Source organism: Dreissena polymorpha, chromosome 11 (genome assembly GCF_020536995.1).
Source record: "Dreissena polymorpha isolate Duluth1 chromosome 11, UMN_Dpol_1.0, whole genome shotgun sequence".
NCBI classification, from domain to species: domain Eukaryota; kingdom Metazoa; phylum Mollusca; class Bivalvia; order Myida; family Dreissenidae; genus Dreissena; species Dreissena polymorpha.
Genome location: NC_068365.1, coordinates 65,587,965 through 65,606,571, shown reverse-complemented (window position 1 = coordinate 65,606,571; position 18,607 = coordinate 65,587,965). Strand labels below are relative to the sequence as shown.

General features: G+C 35.5%; 1 protein-coding gene across 14 annotated transcripts in view; it reads right to left on the bottom strand.

Annotated features, from left to right (window-relative positions):
* Positions 1-11,262: 11,262 nt before the first annotated feature.
* LOC127851066 (adenosine deaminase-like) overlaps positions 11,263-18,607 on the bottom strand; it is a 36,908-nt gene continuing 29,563 nt past the window's right edge. For all 14 annotated transcript variants that reach the window (XM_052384527.1, XM_052384524.1, XM_052384523.1 and 11 more), the window contains 4 exons: positions 18,184-18,255; positions 16,245-16,414; positions 13,039-13,165; positions 11,263-11,673 (listed from right to left, as the gene is read on the bottom strand). In XM_052384527.1, coding sequence (XP_052240487.1) covers positions 11,584-11,673; positions 13,039-13,165; positions 16,245-16,414; positions 18,184-18,255 — 459 coding nt within the window. In that variant the 3' untranslated portion in view covers positions 11,263-11,583. The remainder of the gene's footprint in view (positions 11,674-13,038; positions 13,166-16,244; positions 16,415-18,183; positions 18,256-18,607) is intronic.

Below are 18,607 nucleotides of genomic sequence, written 5' to 3'. Positions count from 1 at the left end.
AAAGGGTATGATCTAGATGTAGTGATCTATTAAGTTACTTTCTGCTGGTTAAAAGTTGTTTAAAATAGAACTAAAATTGAATTTTCTTTCGGCTAATTTTAGCATATGTCACCGCTCTGAGGCTACCCATCACGTTAGTTGCAAAAATGTAAACAATTCTTCCAATTATGAAACGGGTTTATCTTTCATAATTCTTGACAACGTTGTACCTTAGCTGTTCTATTAGCAGTTTTTATGCAAGAGTAACTGAAATCCGGTAAAAATCAGACCAGTTGATATGCATAATGTTAACATTCATCAATATAAAGCATTTAATGACAAACTTCAATACATGCCAAAATCTGTGAAAAGGACCCTTTAAGCATAGTTGACACGTGGCAGTTATTGCAGGGTGCAGGATCACGTGACTTTGTGGGAACCGGCAAGTGGTGCTTTTTTCGAATAACTTTTTAAAACAATTTTCTTAAGAATTTTAACTAGCGCATCAAAGACAGGTTTGTATTCTGCTAATGGCAATGTGAAAAGTATCATAATTACTTTATTTAATAAGCTTGCGTTTTTGTTTAATAAGTCTTTGACTTGTGTACTGCATTCATTTTTACGGTTATGCTTTACTCAACGAGAAATGTTGTCACCGATTTCAGACGTATTCAATGATTTATTCTTATACCTTAAGAAATCGGCACACACTGCAAGGAAAACTGTCTTTTATCGCTAAAGATTTGTGACAATGTATTTCAATAACTTACGATATTTGCAAAAATATAGTTCTTAAAGGGTGTTTATATTCTGTCCAGCCTGTAACTAAGCCCCTGAAAAAACCCGTTGATTTTTCACCCTGTTTTGTTTTCTTTGAGCTATATACGTACATCTACGACAAAGAAACGTTAATCGATGGACGTCATGAAATACATTAAAATGTAACGTGAAGATTTCTTACACACAAATGGTCATCATGTACATACACATACTTTGCTTCTTTTTTACAGAAACATACATGGGTCTGATTCGCTCTTTGTTTTATTTAACCCATTTATGTCTATTGGACTCTCCCATCCTTCTAAATTGGATCAATTTATTTCCAAAATTAGGGATGTCTAGTATATTTATTTCTATATTTAGAATATTTCTTACATAAATTCCTTTTAGCAAACAGCGTAGACCCAGATGAGACGCAAACAGCGTAGACCCAGAGGAGACGCCGCATCATGCGGCGTCTCATCTGGGTCTACGCTGTTTGCCAAGGCCTTTTTCTAGACGCTAGGCATAAATGGGTTAAAACTTTTGTGTAGATGGTACTTTGTGAGTCAGTCTTACATGGAGCCATTGATAGTATGAATCTTGTGTTCCTGTGATAACAGATATTGTATATGAGAGCACGGAACGCCAACTCTGCGCGGAGATTGTATGTGAAAAAGGAACGACAACTCTGCGTGGAGATTGTATGTGAAAGCAAGGAACGACAAAAATCTTGGTTTTTCCTGGTAGTGTATTGGAGTCGCGTTCTGAGAAAACTGGGCATAATGCATGTGGGTAAAGTGACTGTCCCAGATTAGCCTGTGCAGTCCGCACAGGCTAATCAGGGACGACACTCTCCGCCTAAACAAGATATCGATAAGCAGGGACTTCCTTTAAACGAGAAATACCATACAAGCGGAAAGTGTCGTCCCTGATTTGCATGTGCGGACTGCACAGGCTAATCTGGGACGACACTTGTCGCACAAGCATTATGCCCAGTTTTCTCAGAACACGACACATTGATATGTTACATATATATGAGTAATTTTCAATTTGCAACATTTTTGACTTAAGATAAGGACTGATAGAACATTCATATTAATGTGTAATGTGTGTGGTGTTCTCGAATTTTAGCGAACCTGAGTATTTTAATCGTCTGCTGCATTCCTTCAAATTATACAAAAATTATACAAGCGCCATTTTTTTGGTTCAAAGTCCGTTCTATGTATTTATGTTCCATTGTAATTTATGATATCTTTAACATATATATTATTTTTTGTGATACCAACAAGTAACTTAAAATGGTCACTTTCCTATTGAAAACTTGTGATCACATTTTCTGTTATTGTCTTTTGAAAAAACATATAAAAAATCTGCGAATAATTCTTAAGCAACGTTCAAAAAATGGATAAAACAGCTTTGAAGCACAAGGCCCAATGTATCACTCACGTTTCTACTTCAATTATATCATTGCGCTATATTATAACTCTGCTGTATGTTATAATCTTCATAGGAACTTTTAGATCTAATTTTACAGTGTTCTTATTATAAGTATCAGGGTGCATGATCACGCGACTTTGTGGGGTTCCCCCCTTAACTTTAATGGATGTAAACACGACGGCAAGTGGTGCTTTATTTCAAATAACTGTGATAACAATTTTTTTCTTAAGAATTTCAACTAGTGCATACAAACAGATTTTTATGCTGCTTATGGCAATGTGAAATACGCCAGAATTACTTTATTTAATAAGCATGTGCTCTTGTTCAAAATTGGCTTTGTACAACACGGTTATGTTTCACGCAACGTACAATTCTTATACCTTATAATATCGGCACAAACTGCAAGACAGACTGTTTTTTATGCACTAAAGATTTTTGCAAATGTTTTTCAATTACTTGAGATACATGTATTTGCAAAAATAAAGTTCTTTACTGTGTGATTATAATATGTCCAGTCCGTGTGTAAACCCCTGAAACCCAATGCTTACGTTGTTCTTAAAACGTTATCTTTTGCCACGTGCGACTTGTCCTTTATCCAAAGAGTCTTACTTAAACTGTTGCGTTTCGTCATAGGAACTACGTCACGCGGTATACGTCATACATTTTGTAATTTAAAATCAAAGCGCTGAAGGGACACACATATTGGTGCTTATATTAAATTTTAAGCTGATGGGGAGGGGGTCTGTTGCTGCTAGTTTGATAATACCTTTTGAAAGGCAGTGGAAGTATGATTATTGGCACTAAATGAAAGCATACAGCACCCGATTGAAAAAACAGTTAAACCGGCGGTTAACCACATACCGGCGGTTAAAAGTCGGTAACTTGTTGGTTACTGGTCGGTAAGCGTTTGTATAAATTTGGGTAAGTTATACCGATCGGTTAAAACCCAGTTAAAACATACCCTGCTTCTCTAGGTGGGTAAGTTCAAGTAACCGAGAGGTAACTTACACAAAATGGCCGAGTCGCGCGACATTATAAAAGCTAACCATCGACGACCTTGAACATTTCGACAAAAAAACAGACAATTACAGCGACAGTAATGACACTTTATTTGACTTAATTTACAGGGCAATACGTTTTCCGACTTCGGAGGACGAATTTAAGGACGCGCAGAACGTGTTTTTATATAATGTTATGGCTATGCCGTGTGTGATCCGATGCATCAATGGCGCCTAGTTGCAATAATCCAACTCCCAGCTATTGACCCTCCGGGTCTGGGAGTTGCAACTGGTTTCGCAATTTACCATAGCAAAATCCCCGCCGGGATTTCAGGCGGGGATTTATTGGTAAAATTAGCAACATAAACTATTTTCTGGCATGAATTAACACAAATAGATCGTCAATATATCTATAATGAGCAAATTAAGATAACTTACATGATGTGGTGTGCTCGCAGAAGAAAGATTTTAATCAAAGTTTCAAACACGTCAAGCGTAAATGTAAATGTCAACTTGTTTGCATATCGAACAGTTTTTATTAACCAAAAGAAAAAATTAAAGGAACGCATGCGGTGTGTTTACAACATGTGCTAATAAACGGTTTACCTATGCTTTTCTCCGAACATACAATTTATGTTTTTAAGAAAGGTTATTTTTAAATATTTAATATTTGTTTTAAATGGACAGAAATTTTATATATAATTTGTTCAAATTTTAATTTATACTTATGTTAATTGTATATGAATAGCGCTCAGACAACAGACATTAGGAAGAAACAAAAGGAACGATGACCCTTAGATCTGCCGTAAGGGAATTATAACACAACAGCATCTACAGCAGCAACATTTATTAGCTCTAAAGCATACAATTGCTTTTAGCCATAAACAAAATAGAAAATAACAAAAGTGTAGTGCATGGATTATAAGAATTATGAAAACTAGGAATTGATAGAAGTTACAAAAAGTAATCACTGATAAGTAACATAAGTTTTATGACTTTCAATTGATAATGACTTATTCATCAGATATATTAATAAGGTAAGACATAAATTAAAAATTCACTTCTTAGTAACATAAGACTTATCACTTTAATATTGATATTGAGTGTAATTCATTTACTTCTGAGATAGACATTATTATACATTATAACAATAAGTAAAACACTGGAGCATGATTTAAGAACAATGATTTATATAAAACAACCCATTCAAAGTGTAACTTGTATTCATACATATATTCGAAAACCATATATTCATATGTATAGATACATATAATCAGGGATTTCCCCAGGCGATTTTAGCCACGCGGACTAAAATGCGTGCGCTGAACATTTTCAGCTTGCAAGCTTTAATCCGAATGCTGTCTACATTCGGCCAACGTTCAATCAAAACATGCACGCTCTTATCAGCGGTGTGTGCATAAGGGGCATAGGTAACACGTTTGAACGATTAATGGGCATCGAATATGGTCGTAATATCATAATAATGGTCGATAATGATCTATTATTACCGGTACATGTAGAGGTAGAGCAATTAAAGATATGCTCAAATTGTTTGTTTGTTTTATTTTAATTAGTTTAAACCTATTTATTTTAGCTCGATTGCATCGAAAGCCGTATGCTTTTATAAACGCTCTCGAATCTGTTTCCTGGGACAAGAACCAGTACTTGGTGTCTTTTGGGGGAGATCGAAGGAACGCTCACAGTGAGGTTTTAACCCGTGACTTCTCGATCGCTAGGCGGACACCATATCCACTACGCCACGGCGATCTTTTAAATATTTTAATTGTTAACGACTATTGCAGAAAATAAAGAAGTATAAAGAACTTGCTTCAAAAATAAACCGTAACTGATGTGTGTTGCGGTTGTGCGAATTTTAAGTTATGAATACAATTAATTGGAATCAAACGTCTTATTTCATTGCTCCCGACCATTTAAAATTTGTTCACACTATTTTCTTAACGGCGACTATAACTTCACAGTACCAACATTTAATATATTCATATACAATATATACATATATATAGTTTCTTTCATATTTACAGAATTCGCTATTCACCTAAAACACATTTTTCTTTAGTCTTTGTGCATGACAGAATACAATCTAATAAACGACAAGAAATTGGAAGCAAGATTTTCCATTGGTCACAGAATGTTTTTCAATCAATTTTTTGCTTTCTGTTTATTTTGGTTGTTATTTAATTTTATAATATATGACTTGACTGAAATGAACTGAGGACAAATACATAAATATTATGAAATTTTGTGTTTTAGTAGCTCCAAAGTAGTGTGGATTTTGATTTATAACATTTAGAAAGTATATAAAGTAATCGACACCAACCGCCTGCCGCTGTGCCTGACCAAATTTCTGGGGAAATGCCAGTACATATATATTCTTCGCTTGTTATTCTTGTCTGTGTATCATTACATTCTCATCAGTGACAATTATCAAATGAAAAATCTCTCCAAAACACCTATCACACCAACACATCCGCATTTTGCACAGCACCTCGAACAACACTGACAAAGATCACACTCACATACAGAACAATTCTTTAAAACGCAACCTTCCCTAACGCATAACTCACTTTCACCCATCTCTTTAGTTAACAAAGTCTTTAATACTGACAGCCTCAAGCACTCAACACTCTTAAACGTCTCTCTCAATCCACTGTCTCCCACTAACGAACGACCGTAGGGATAGACAACTGCAAGGGACGGTTTCCCATTCCGGCCTGCCCTGCCCACCTCCTGCCAGTATGACAAAGGATTTCTTGGTGCACCCAAGTGGACGACTAGACGAACATCCGCAATGTCAATCTGTAAATGACCAGATGTTAGATTTGTATTTTCAACACGGAACATAATGCCAACGTTATCGAAACATAATAAGTTCACCAATGCATACATACGCATTGCCCTGTACGCCATGAATTAATCGCTCTGTACTCAATCAATTTATCAATAACTTTATAATTAATTCGATAAATGAAGAGACTTCGATTATCAACAAGGTTCATGTATTCAATGTACCACATCTCCATGCCGTAATATCAAGATCAAACAAACACGTTTCGTCAATCTATTTACAGAAAGCTCGAGTAGTTGGTCACATTATTAATTGTCCAGTAACTTACCCCCAATCCAAAGGCGATAGTCGCCACCACGATCTTCACACTTCCGTCCCCGGAAAACTCGTTCAGGATTCGATTCTTTGATAAGTCGGTGGTCGAAGCATGGAACATCTATTTCAATTTGTATTTCAATACATGCATATACCAAAACACTCATATGGTAAACAAATTAACACATGCATTACCGCCTTTCAACTTTATGTACGTCTTCAATGCGGACTCGAAATATAAAATGATTTAATTAAACAATAGTAAATTATGCTCGATTGGTTATTGTCGGCTCAGATACTACTTCAAGTACCCGGTGTAATTAAAAAATATACTGCAAAGTATGTGGGGAACAGAAAATATATACCGGTTTTAAAAAGTATTCGGAGTATGACCGGGTGCGTATTTTCCGTATCCGGGGTACATTGTAGAATACTTCTGAGTACTCAGGGTACTTTTAAGTAGTACCTGAGCCGACAATGACCAATTGAGCGTAAATTATGTGTGGTGTCCCTCGATCTTGGTTAGGCTTTCGCTTTTAATAAGCACGATCACACACAGGGAAATATATGTAAATTTATCAGCTGTATGTGTGTATATGGTACCCCAGGTACTTTAAAGTTTACTACACTGTTCCCGGTGTACGGAAAATATACTAAAAGAACACCGTCGTATTGCCGGGTGCCTTTAAACGTATTATTCGTACCCGGGGAACATTTAGTTTACCTAAGGGTACACGGGGTACTTTAAAGTAGTTCCTGAGCCGACAGTGACCAATTGATTATGTGTGGTGTCCCTCGATTGTGCTTAGTTTTTCGCTTTCTGTAAATCTTTAAGCTGTATGTGTTTATATTTCATTATAACAATGCATAATCATTTCTTTGTTCTTTCTTGTTTTGTTTGTTTAGTTTATTTTATGGTGTTTCTTTTTTTCCATTTCTTTATACTTTGTGTGTGTGTGTGTGTGTATGTCTGCAATATTTTCTATGTATACATGTATATTAAATAATCTAGCGTAATAGCCGAAAACAAATGTGGAATATGTTCAATAACTATTTTAATTGGTTCAGAAAGTGTTTCATAGCATTTCAACCCTCATTCACTTAGTAAAATAGTAAAAGTTACACCAACACCACATAGTATCTTTATTTTAATAACAACTTGTTTACAATGCAAACATACGCCCGATATTATTCAACTTACTAACGGAACATGCCACTTATCCGATCGCAGCGAAATTACAGTCATAAGAATGTGTCCTAATTCAAACTACAATGTTATACACACAATACAATTTCAACTGCTACCATAAGACCATGATCGTCAGATACAACTGTGAAAACAATTTGTGCAGTGTAACCCTTTCTTTCCCTTTGCTCTAATCGACAATAACAACTTCCGCCATAAACGATTTGATATCAATTTTATGTTTTGAGCATTTCTCAACAAAGTAGACGCAAATTGATGTCGATTGTAACAGGTATTGTGTTTGTAACACTGTATTAGGTTGATTTAACTCGATTTTATGGACATATGTGTGACATTATTTTTTTACATTGATTTTAATTTTACAAAGAAGAACTATGAGCGCCCATGTTAAAATCATTTCTCCGAAAACAATAAACGACACAAGAACAAACAAAAACCGAAACACGTTCGAACTAGTATCTTACCTTTAATAATCCTTTAAAATCCATAAATAATCCATTTAACTCAATAATTTACGATTTTGCATCTAGGGTCTTTAATAATTATTTTAGCATAGTTTAATAAAGACCCTTATGCCACCCTATTACTATTTTCAAATGAGTTTATGAACTCGATAAACTTTCTTTTTCGTCAAACGCTACGTCACGTACTCTACATTACTGCTGTTCAAATGAACCGGAGCAGTTTAACAAATAATAGCCGTTGGTAAACTCGGTTACATTTGCAGATTTCTGCATACAAACATATGTTTAAACTTACACAATGTTTTATTTGTCTATGGTAAATGTGCTTATTGTACACGAACATAATTTAATATATAAGTAAACAAAGAATGAAAAACATTCCATTACACAACAGATACATGAGTCGTAAATACCCGTGTAAAAATGGGACATTCCGAATTCCAGTGTGGTGCTATTTTTATCATCATATACTTTACACATCTCTATGCCTAACATGAATTTAATCGGAATGCAAATATTGCAGATTATTTATGAATTGTGCGATATGTGTATGGCTTGTTGTACATTCTAAAAATGTCAAAAGTATATGCACGGATTATAAACAATGCACATTGCACGAAATAAGGAAAATGTGATCAATTGACAATTGAAATGCGTCGATATACAGTGCATGTACGTGTGAAATAAGTCGCGTTTATAATAAATCGTCAAAAAGACTCGCACTTTTCTCAATTTCAATATGCAATATTGGACTACAGACAGAGTGATTTTCGGACGTAATTTTAAGTTAATGATATACTCAGCGTTGTGCTTTGAATGTGTAAACATCGTTATTCGGCGAAAGATATAATTTTATAACGCAGTCATATGAAAACGGGTTATAAGCAAAATTAGAAGAATAGGCTAGCATGTTACGACGACCATGAATATGTTACATCATTTAAAAAACAAGAAAATTAGGCGTCTTTGCAAGCACTCTCTCGCAGTTGGAAGCACCAGGGATTCCGCTAAATGAGGCAAATCCCGACATCATGATTTTTCCCTGGTCTGTGACATATGTTCGTAAACATTTTGAAAAATTTGATGAACTCATAGTTAAAATGTACACTTTATTTTATTGTAAAAGCATTTGTAAATGAATTTGATCAAAAAAATACATGACGCTGTTTATTGTGTTTGTTTACGAAATCGAAGCGTGACACTTCGCGCGAAAATTACGTCATAAGAAAATGCATTGTGGGAATGATTTGGTTAAATTTACCGTTGGTTAAATTCCACTATGCGCGGTTTAGTTACTTTGCGGTATTTCGTGTTTATACAATCGAGTTACCTTGACGGTTACTAAACCTGAATAACCGCAAACTTACCAAGGTTAAAACGTAACCGAGCGGTAACTTGAACCAGCGTTTATACAATTTGGTGCAGTTGTTCGTTCCAGAAATGATTGAAAGACAAACCCCACGATTACCTTAATAGGGGCCTTATCACAGATTTTGGCATTTTTTTAACGTATTCATTAAATGCTTTATATTGATAAATGTAAACATTGGATCGTAAAAGCTCCAGTAAAAAATCAAGAAAAAAATTTAAAAAAAGGAAAAGAACAGTGCCCGGAGCAGGTTTCGAACCAGTGACCCCTGGAGTCCTGACAGAGTCCTGAATTAAAAAAGCTTTAGTCTACTGAGCTATTCCGCCGAGTACACATTCTTGACGTATTTTATACTTTATATAAGCAATCTACGTAGTTTCACAAAATTTAACGACAAAAACAGAACTCTCCAAATTATTTAATCGTTTCGCTTTGCAACGCTTTATAATTTTTAGGTTTTAAAATCGTCAAAAGATGCATATAATGGCTATATTAGAGCATGGTTAATGTTCAGTATTACTGTTTCCTCACAAATATCATAACTAAAACGAAAACTTACGAATCTGAAAAAACTTTTTTCAATTTTGTCAATTTACCAAAGCGTGAAAAGATCCCTTTAAGCAGATCCTATTGGTTTCCTAACTGGATTACACCTTAACGCTATAGGGTGAACCTTTTACCTATATCAAGTATGGATGCACATTTTCCCAAATCAAGGAAATGTAACGGTCTACACAAATGTTGTATTCATCTGCCAAGTTTTTATTCCGTTGAATAAACACATGTGTGATGAGTCATTAAGATCAGGAAGAAATCTGGTTTTCTCAATAAGAGTGACACAAAAAATATATTGGCTGGAAATGAGAGTGTCTGAAATTATAGAACGTCCGAAAACTAAAAGCAAATTACAGTGGAAAATAAGTACAGCATGTCTATGAAGTGATCTATCCGAGCGATGGTAATGTCCGAAAACAATGTATCAGTTGATGTTTAGCTTTGGGTCAAACGAGAATGAGCGGTATGCAAAAAGAGACGGTGTGAGCCGTGTAAACATGTGCAATGAGGACAGTGTTTGTTAACATATGGTAGCATGTAATAAACTTCAGCGATTCCAAACAAGTAGCCACATTGCCAGAACATGTGAGAATAACGGGCCGACACGTTTGTTTGCGATGGTTATATGGTAACTCAAACATAATTGTGTGTAAACGTGTGTGCAGTTTGCGTATTAAAAGAGTTTCTATGTGAACAAGTGAGGAAAATCGTGTGTAACATGGCCTGATATACGCCCATCATATGAATGGACCCTTTATGTAGAAAAGTTGGTGAATAGTCGGCGAAAAGGTAATGAGTTGAGAGAGAGATGAAACGGCGAATTTCGCATGTTTGTATGAACATAGGTCAACGACTCACAAGTGCCTGGTTTGATTTTTCTGGTGTGGAACTAATTCTCCATTTTCAGTAATGTTTGAAAGTTTGGCCCGTGAATACGTCGCTGCTTGACTCTGATCGTCTGGTAAAACGCCTTATATTTGAATGGAACAAGAATAGCTGGATCAAATCCCTACCTTCATTACCATAGAAAGCGAATTGAACCATTTGATCTGCAAAACTATGTGCCGTGTTTTGAGAAAACTGGACATAATGCATGTGCGTAAAGTGTCGTCAGAAATTAGCCTGTGCAGTCCGCACCGGCTAATCAGGGCCGACACTTTCCGCTTTCATGGTATTTTTAGTTTCAAGGAAGTCCCTCCTTACCGAAAATCAAGTTTAGATGGAAAGTGTCGACGCTGTTTAGCCTGTGCTCAATGCACAGGCTCATCTGGGACGACACTTTACGCACATGGATTATGCCCAGTTAAAAAATGAATAATTTTGTGAAATTTTTCAATGTTGATTTTTTTGTCAATGTATAAAAGCGAAGATTTAACTACAACACAACTTTATTGCAACACAACTGAGCACTGTTGTTTATTTAGATATAGACGATGTTTTTATGTATTTATTTGGATATACTGTGAAATATAATAATGTAAACCACGAAATACCATCGGTTATTTTGTTCATCGGTAGTCTGTCTTTTAACCAATAATACACGGCTTTATGTGACTGACAATGTGACTTTAGTTAACGTTTGTGACGTCATGCATCGTGAGGTTTTTGTTCATTCCGCGTAAAAAAAAACTGGACTTGTGACGTCATGAACCGATGTAAGTTTCCGCAACTCCGCCTATGTTCCACCGTTGTCAATGGTCACCGTATACTTGTTTTAGCTCGCGGACTATTCTCTTCCTTTCGTCGTACGACGCAAAACAGGAACGGGCGGCGTTGAAAATCTGCAATAAACAAGAGTTTTGTCACAGACGTGACGAATACCCCCACATGCCGCATTGACACAGAATATTGTGCATGTTGTCTTCACAAAAACAATGGACACCATGCTCAATGTTTAAAACGCACTTAGTGACCCCGTGACTTAGTTTTTGACCCGGCATGACCCATATTCGAACTTCATCTAGACATCATCTAGATACAACATCTGACCAAGTTTGGTGTAGATCGGATGAAAGCAATATTTTAAATTGGATACAGTAAATTAAAATTGTTCTTTCTCGACAATATAGTGTTGGGTTACCCCCGGGGGGGGGGGGGTTAACTTCCCAAATTTTAGGGTAGGGGTGTCCCGCTGAGACTTCCGAAATGTGACCCATTTATATATCGGAACTCTGATAAAGTAGACCCATTTTGATACAAGATTTTTTTAAAGCATACCCATTTGTATACGATACAATTGAGAAATTGGACCCATTTCAATACAAGAAGTTTGATAAACTGGACCCATTTAAATACTAGAATTTGATAAAGTGGACACATTTCATACTAGAATTGTAATCTCTTTCATATCAATACAGTATACTTATTGAATTTGCTATTATATCATTCCCGCTACTGAAATTTACTTTTTGATACCCATTTATATACAAGAATGACATTTATCATACCCATTTTGATACTGATACTTTCAAATCTATATGCATTTATATAGAAGGGAATTTCTGATTTAAATACCCATACCTATACTAAGATGCTCAAAACCATACCCATATCTATAATTTTAGTAGAAAAACACACCCCATAAAATCGGCACACCCCTATATACCCGTATATAGGAAGTTACCCCCCCCCCCACCCCCCCACCCACCCCCCGGGTGGGTTACAGTCACACATACTAGGAATTACTTGAACATCATATAAAAAAGCAAGTAGCTCCGTATGATCTCATAATGTAAGGAAGAATACATTACCCCCTTTTGAGCCATTATGTAAGGAAAAAAAACATTACACCATTTTGAGCCATTATGTATAGAATAATACATTACGCCATTTTGAGACATAATATAAGGAAGAATTCATAATAACTTTTGAGCCATTATATTAAGAAGAATACATTTCCCCCTTTTGAGCCATTATTTATAGAAGAATACATTTCCCCCTTTTGAGCCATTATTTATAGAAGAATACATTACACCATTTTGAGCCTTTATTTATAGAAGAATACATTACACCATTTTGAGCCTTTATTTATAGAAGAATACATAACAACATTATGTATAGAAGAATACATTACACCATTTTGAGGCATTATGTAAGGAAGAATTCATTACCCACTTTTAGCCACTATACAAGGAAGAATACAGTACCCCTCTGATGATTTCCTCGTCGGTTAGCCCCATGTCGCCTGCGAACTTGAAATCGTCGGTCAGGGTGTTACCGAGTACGACTGGATCGTCGGTGTTGATCGAATAGCTCACCCCGTCCTTGACAAATCTGCGAACAAACGATCGACGTTTAAAGCCACACACCTAATTTGGCATAATAAATTTAAGTATAAATAAGAAACATATTTTATCTACGCCATTTAGAATATATCTGGCGTTTACAAGGTATAAATCCGTCTTTTTGCGCTTTAAAACTTAAAAATAATCGCGTTTGTCGAAATGGACGTATACGTCTAGGAATCATACTTTCGGTTTTAAAAGCGGTACCTTTTGAAAAAAAACGACAACTTGCTAACTAGGCTATATATTTGATTTTATCTATGCCAATAAGAATATAACTGGTGGTTACACGGTAGAAATCCGCCCTTTTTGTGCTTTAAAACTTACAAATAATCGCGTTTGTCGAAATGAATGGACGTTTACGTCGAGAAATCCTACGATCGGTTTTAAAAGCGGTACCGTTTGAAAAAAAAACACTTGCTAAGTAGCGTATAGATTTAATGACAATTTTGCACACTTTCAAATTGCATCTATATGTATTGATAAACATGTATTTCTTTTCAAATTAGAGGGAGTGTGTGTGGCTTTAAAGCACGTCATCGATTAATACGCATGCAAAAATATGAACAAACGCTCGACGTTTTAAGGTTTAAGTTAAAGGTGCGGTTTATAGTCTGCTTCGATAACGTATGCATCTTCAGCCGACTTCGACATTAACCCCTCCTATCACTGGGATTGAAGTGGTCCGTTCACACTTGGCGCCGAAGGCAGCCACGGCACATTCGCTTTTTTTCCTCACAGGTACCCATTTATACACCTGGGTGGAGAGGAGCAAGCGTGGGATTAATTTTTTCTCAGAAAAATCCAGTGCCCGGAGCGGGCTTCGAACCAGCGACCTTCCGATCCCTAGATCAGCATCCTACCACTAGACCACTGTCCCACACGTTTAAAGCATGTATTCGATAAACACGCATGCAGAAATATGAACAAACGCTCGACGATTAAAGCATGTATTCGATAAATACGCATGCAGAAATATGAACAAATGCTCGACGTTTAAATCATGTATTCGATAAATACGTTTGCCGAAATATGAACAAACGCTCGACGTTTAAATCTTGTATTCGATAAATACGCATGCAGAAATATGAAAAAACGCTCGATGCTTCAAGCATGTATTCGATAAATACACATGCCGAAATACGAACGAACGCTCGTCGTTTAAATCATGTATTCAATAAATATGCAGGCAGACAATTTTATGAACCAATGCTTGACGTTTAAATCGTGCATTTGATTAATAGGTATGCAGAAATAGGAACCAATGCTCGACGTTTAAATCATGTATTTGATAAATACGCGTGCAGAAATATGAAACAATGCTCGACGTTTAAATATTGCATGCGATTGAAACGTATTCTGAAATATAAAACTTTCTAGAAAAGACGCTTCAAATCGACATCTATTCGATCCAAGTAAACACGCAATGAAATCGGTAAAATAATAACGTTTAGCTACCGACGTAAATCGCCCTCAACATGTTTGGTTTATTACATCGCACTTACAATTTGAGAGAATGTTGTTTTCGTTGTTTTTTGTTGTTATTGTTTTGGTGATGCGGGTGTGTGGTTAGTAAAATGGTGCTTCCTGTTTTGGCTGTTTTAGTGTATTATTACGGTTTTATTTTATGCTTTCCGGTGGTTTATAGAGAAATATCAGTGAAATAAAACTGTAATTCACTGTTTCAAATAACAGTGAAAATTGTTCGATATTTTTCACGGTTTACTGTGAAATGCCGTATTTTTTTCGACGGAATGACGTCGTTATTCCAGTGAAATTCTCCGGTTAAACTCTTTTACCATGTAAATAAACGGGTAAAAAAGCATAAAATAAAAAGAAAATTTGTTGGATTCGGTGGGATTCGGTGGGACTCGTGATCATAGAATCTTTATATTAACTTATTACTTTCTATGATCACTCGTGAATTAAAATCGATATTCCACCGAACCCAACAAATATCCTCTATATATTTTTAGGGATGCTTTCCGACAGTTATTATATTTATGGGTTATAAAAATGGTTTTCCTGGAATATCCGATATGTTGAATGTCTCGATCTATCAAAAGGTGCCCACTGATACAGAATAGGGTTCTCAACATCTTCTACTAGAAGACATCTAATATTGGTTCGACCCAGAAAATAGACTTGAGTTTCTAATTAAGCCTCAGTTTTTCGGTGCAATCTGGGTTTAAATTAAAGCTTATTTGTTATATCTAATGAAATAACATGTCTTTTAAATAAACACTAAACAATTTTTATGTTATCCGTATACTTGTACCATTCCATTCTTTGTGGTTATTCACCCGTATTTGAACTATTTCAATAGCACCATAAATATGAGACAATAGTATTATTTGCGTCGCACTGAAGTGCGGCGACTAGAATGTAATACTTTTTTTTCGCTTATAGGAGGAGAAGTTATTTTACGGATCAATCTATACATTTTTGTTGTCAGAATATCTTGCATAGTGGTGATTTTTTGTGTAAATTAGTGTAAATAAGTACTGCATTTGTGCCTATTACATTTACTACAACATTTATTGCCAATAATGCAAAGCTAATTCTTTTAATTAATCTTTGCGTAATTAACATCGTAGTCCTCTGTAATAATAGAGCTACCTATTAATTAAACATTTTCTCTGACATTTGACAAATTGAATTTCAATGCCAACGGACGCGGCCATATTTGGAAATAGTTCAATCAAAATGGCGAACATTATACCAGAGACTGAATTGTTGTACCGTTTTTTTTTCTTGCATGTGTACCTCACAATGTTTTAGCGGGAGTTTTTAGCGAGTGTTTTGCAGGTGTATTACGCGGTTACTCACTGTTTTAGCGGGAGTTTGTAGCGTGTATTTTTGCAGGTATATTACACGGGTACTCACTGTTTTAGCGAAAGTTTTCAGCGGGAGTTTTTAGCGGATGATTTGCTGAGACATTACAAAGCGTGTTTTTTACAGTATATTACACGGGTACTCACTGTTTAAGTGGGTGTTTTTACAGTTATATTTCACGGGTGCTCACTGTTTCAGCGGGTGTTTTTGCGGGTATATTTATGGGTACTCACTGTTTTAGCGGATGTATTTGCGGGTCCGCCTCGCAGGCTCGGGACATGATACTTGAGATAGGGCAAGTCTCGAGGTGGATGTGCTCGCGTATAACCTTCTCGTAGACATCTCTGTCATCGTACGCGTGGTACCCATGCCCCACCCGCTCCGCCCGGAAATGATCGATAGCCTAGCGGAAGTGACGTCATAAATATGTCATCAATTGCCGTGTAGAAGTGACATAATAAAAAAAGTCATTAAACGTTTTTAAAAGCTTGAGTCAGTTTACTGGATATACACAGAGCCTAGCGGAGGTGACGTCATAAAAAGTTTGAGATATAACCAACAAATGTTTTGATTTTTGTTTAATTTGTTCAAAAGCGTAAGACTAATAAAACGCTTTAAACAGCTCGAGTCAGTTTTCTTGATAGAAATAGGCACAATAACTATGATCGTTACCATGGCACATCTAAGACCCTCATAAAAACTATAAATCGTTGCATTTTGACCGATTAATAACGAAAAATCGAAAATAAATTTTGGAAAAATCATTTGTTATGTTTATATTTTATTTATAACTTTATGTACTTCTTCATTCAAGCAACATTGAGCATGTTGAGTGCAAGAAAACGTGTCTTATTATAAAAAAGTATTTCACCATTATATATTTCACAAATGAGATGAAAATAAAATACATTAAACCACGAAAGAGAATACACCTAGATCGAAGTTCAAAATATGTCATTTATTTACAATCAGAAGAATTTATGCAAGGCAGACAACGGTGAAGTTTCCGCTAATTTCGCTTATCTCGCACCTTTGATTACAAAATGCGTTATCTTGCGTTATCTACATTGACTCTAATAGTATAGATGCATAAAAAGAATTAAAATGTTTGTACTATCTCATATTTTAATTCAATTTATTCATCACGTGTACATGTTTGTCTAACGAAACGCTTTATAACTCAATTTTTACTCTTGCACTATCTTTATGGTTTCATCCCCAAAATTAAATTTACAATAAAATAATTAAATTCTGTTCATCCATCTTTTATAAATGTATATATTTGTCGCGTGAAACTTTAATATTGTAATTTCATATTTTGTAACTTGTAAAGACATGTACGTCGAATTTATTATTTATATTCGATTTATTAACCATCTGTTTTTAAAACCACACACCTTAAAATGAAAGTAAATTTTAGTATAAATAAGAAACATATGTTATCTATGCCAATTAGAATATATCTGGTGGTTACAAGGTAGAAATCCGTCTTTTTGCGCTTTAAACTTAAAAATAATCGCGTTTGTTGAAATGTACGTATACTTCTAGAAATCTTACTTTCAGTTTTAAAAGCAGTATCGTTTGAAAAATAATAAATTACTTGCTAACTAGGCTATAGATTTAATTTTATATATGCCAATTAGAATATATCTGTTGGTTACAAGGTAGAAATCCATCTTTTTTGCGCTTTAAAACTTACAAATAATCGCGTTTGTCGAAATGGACGTTTACGTATATAGAAATCCTACTTTCGGTTTTAAAATAAAAAAAAAAATTACTTGCTAACTAGGCTATAGATTTAATGACAATTTTGCACACTTTCAAATTGTATCTGTATATATTGATTAATATGTATTTCATTTCAAGGTGTGTGGCTTTAACAGTTAATGTAAAAAATCACACAAAATATATTATTATATATATTTTTGATAAACTTTACGCGAACAAGATTATATTTAGCTAAATGCAATTATGTTAACGTTGACAAAAGTATACTTAGATATATGTCTAACTATTTGTGAATGACACAAAACTGTAAAGTTAACGTCAATAAAACAGTCTGCCCGCCCGCCCGCCCGTCCGTCCGTCCATCCGTCCGTCTGTTATCTTTTTTAATTAATGGAAGGGGAAGAACTGTAAAGCTACTATGACTTTTCTGCAAACATGAATTACCTCCTTTACTGCGCGCGCTGTTCCACTCTCCCCTGCGTGAACAGTCCGGTGGATTCCGCATTTTTCGGCTTTCTACAAATTACGATTATTATTTTGACCTTGTTCTGGGATATCTGGGTTTAGTGCACGTGCGTGAAGTGTCGTCCCAGACTAACCTGTGCTGTCCGCATTGGCTGATCAGGGACGACAATTACGCTTTTATAATTGTTTTATTGTTTCAAGTTCAAAGTGTCTACCCTGATTATCCTTTGTGTACGTCACTTTACGAATATGCATGAATACTTGTTGTACTGCTATATATATGTAGGCGTGAACTACTAGTCGTTCATGAAAGACATACTACCCCTCGGCCAATGCCCCCTACCCTCTCTGGCCAGACGCTTGTAGAAAATTACTGCACCACCAAAATATACGGACGATATAT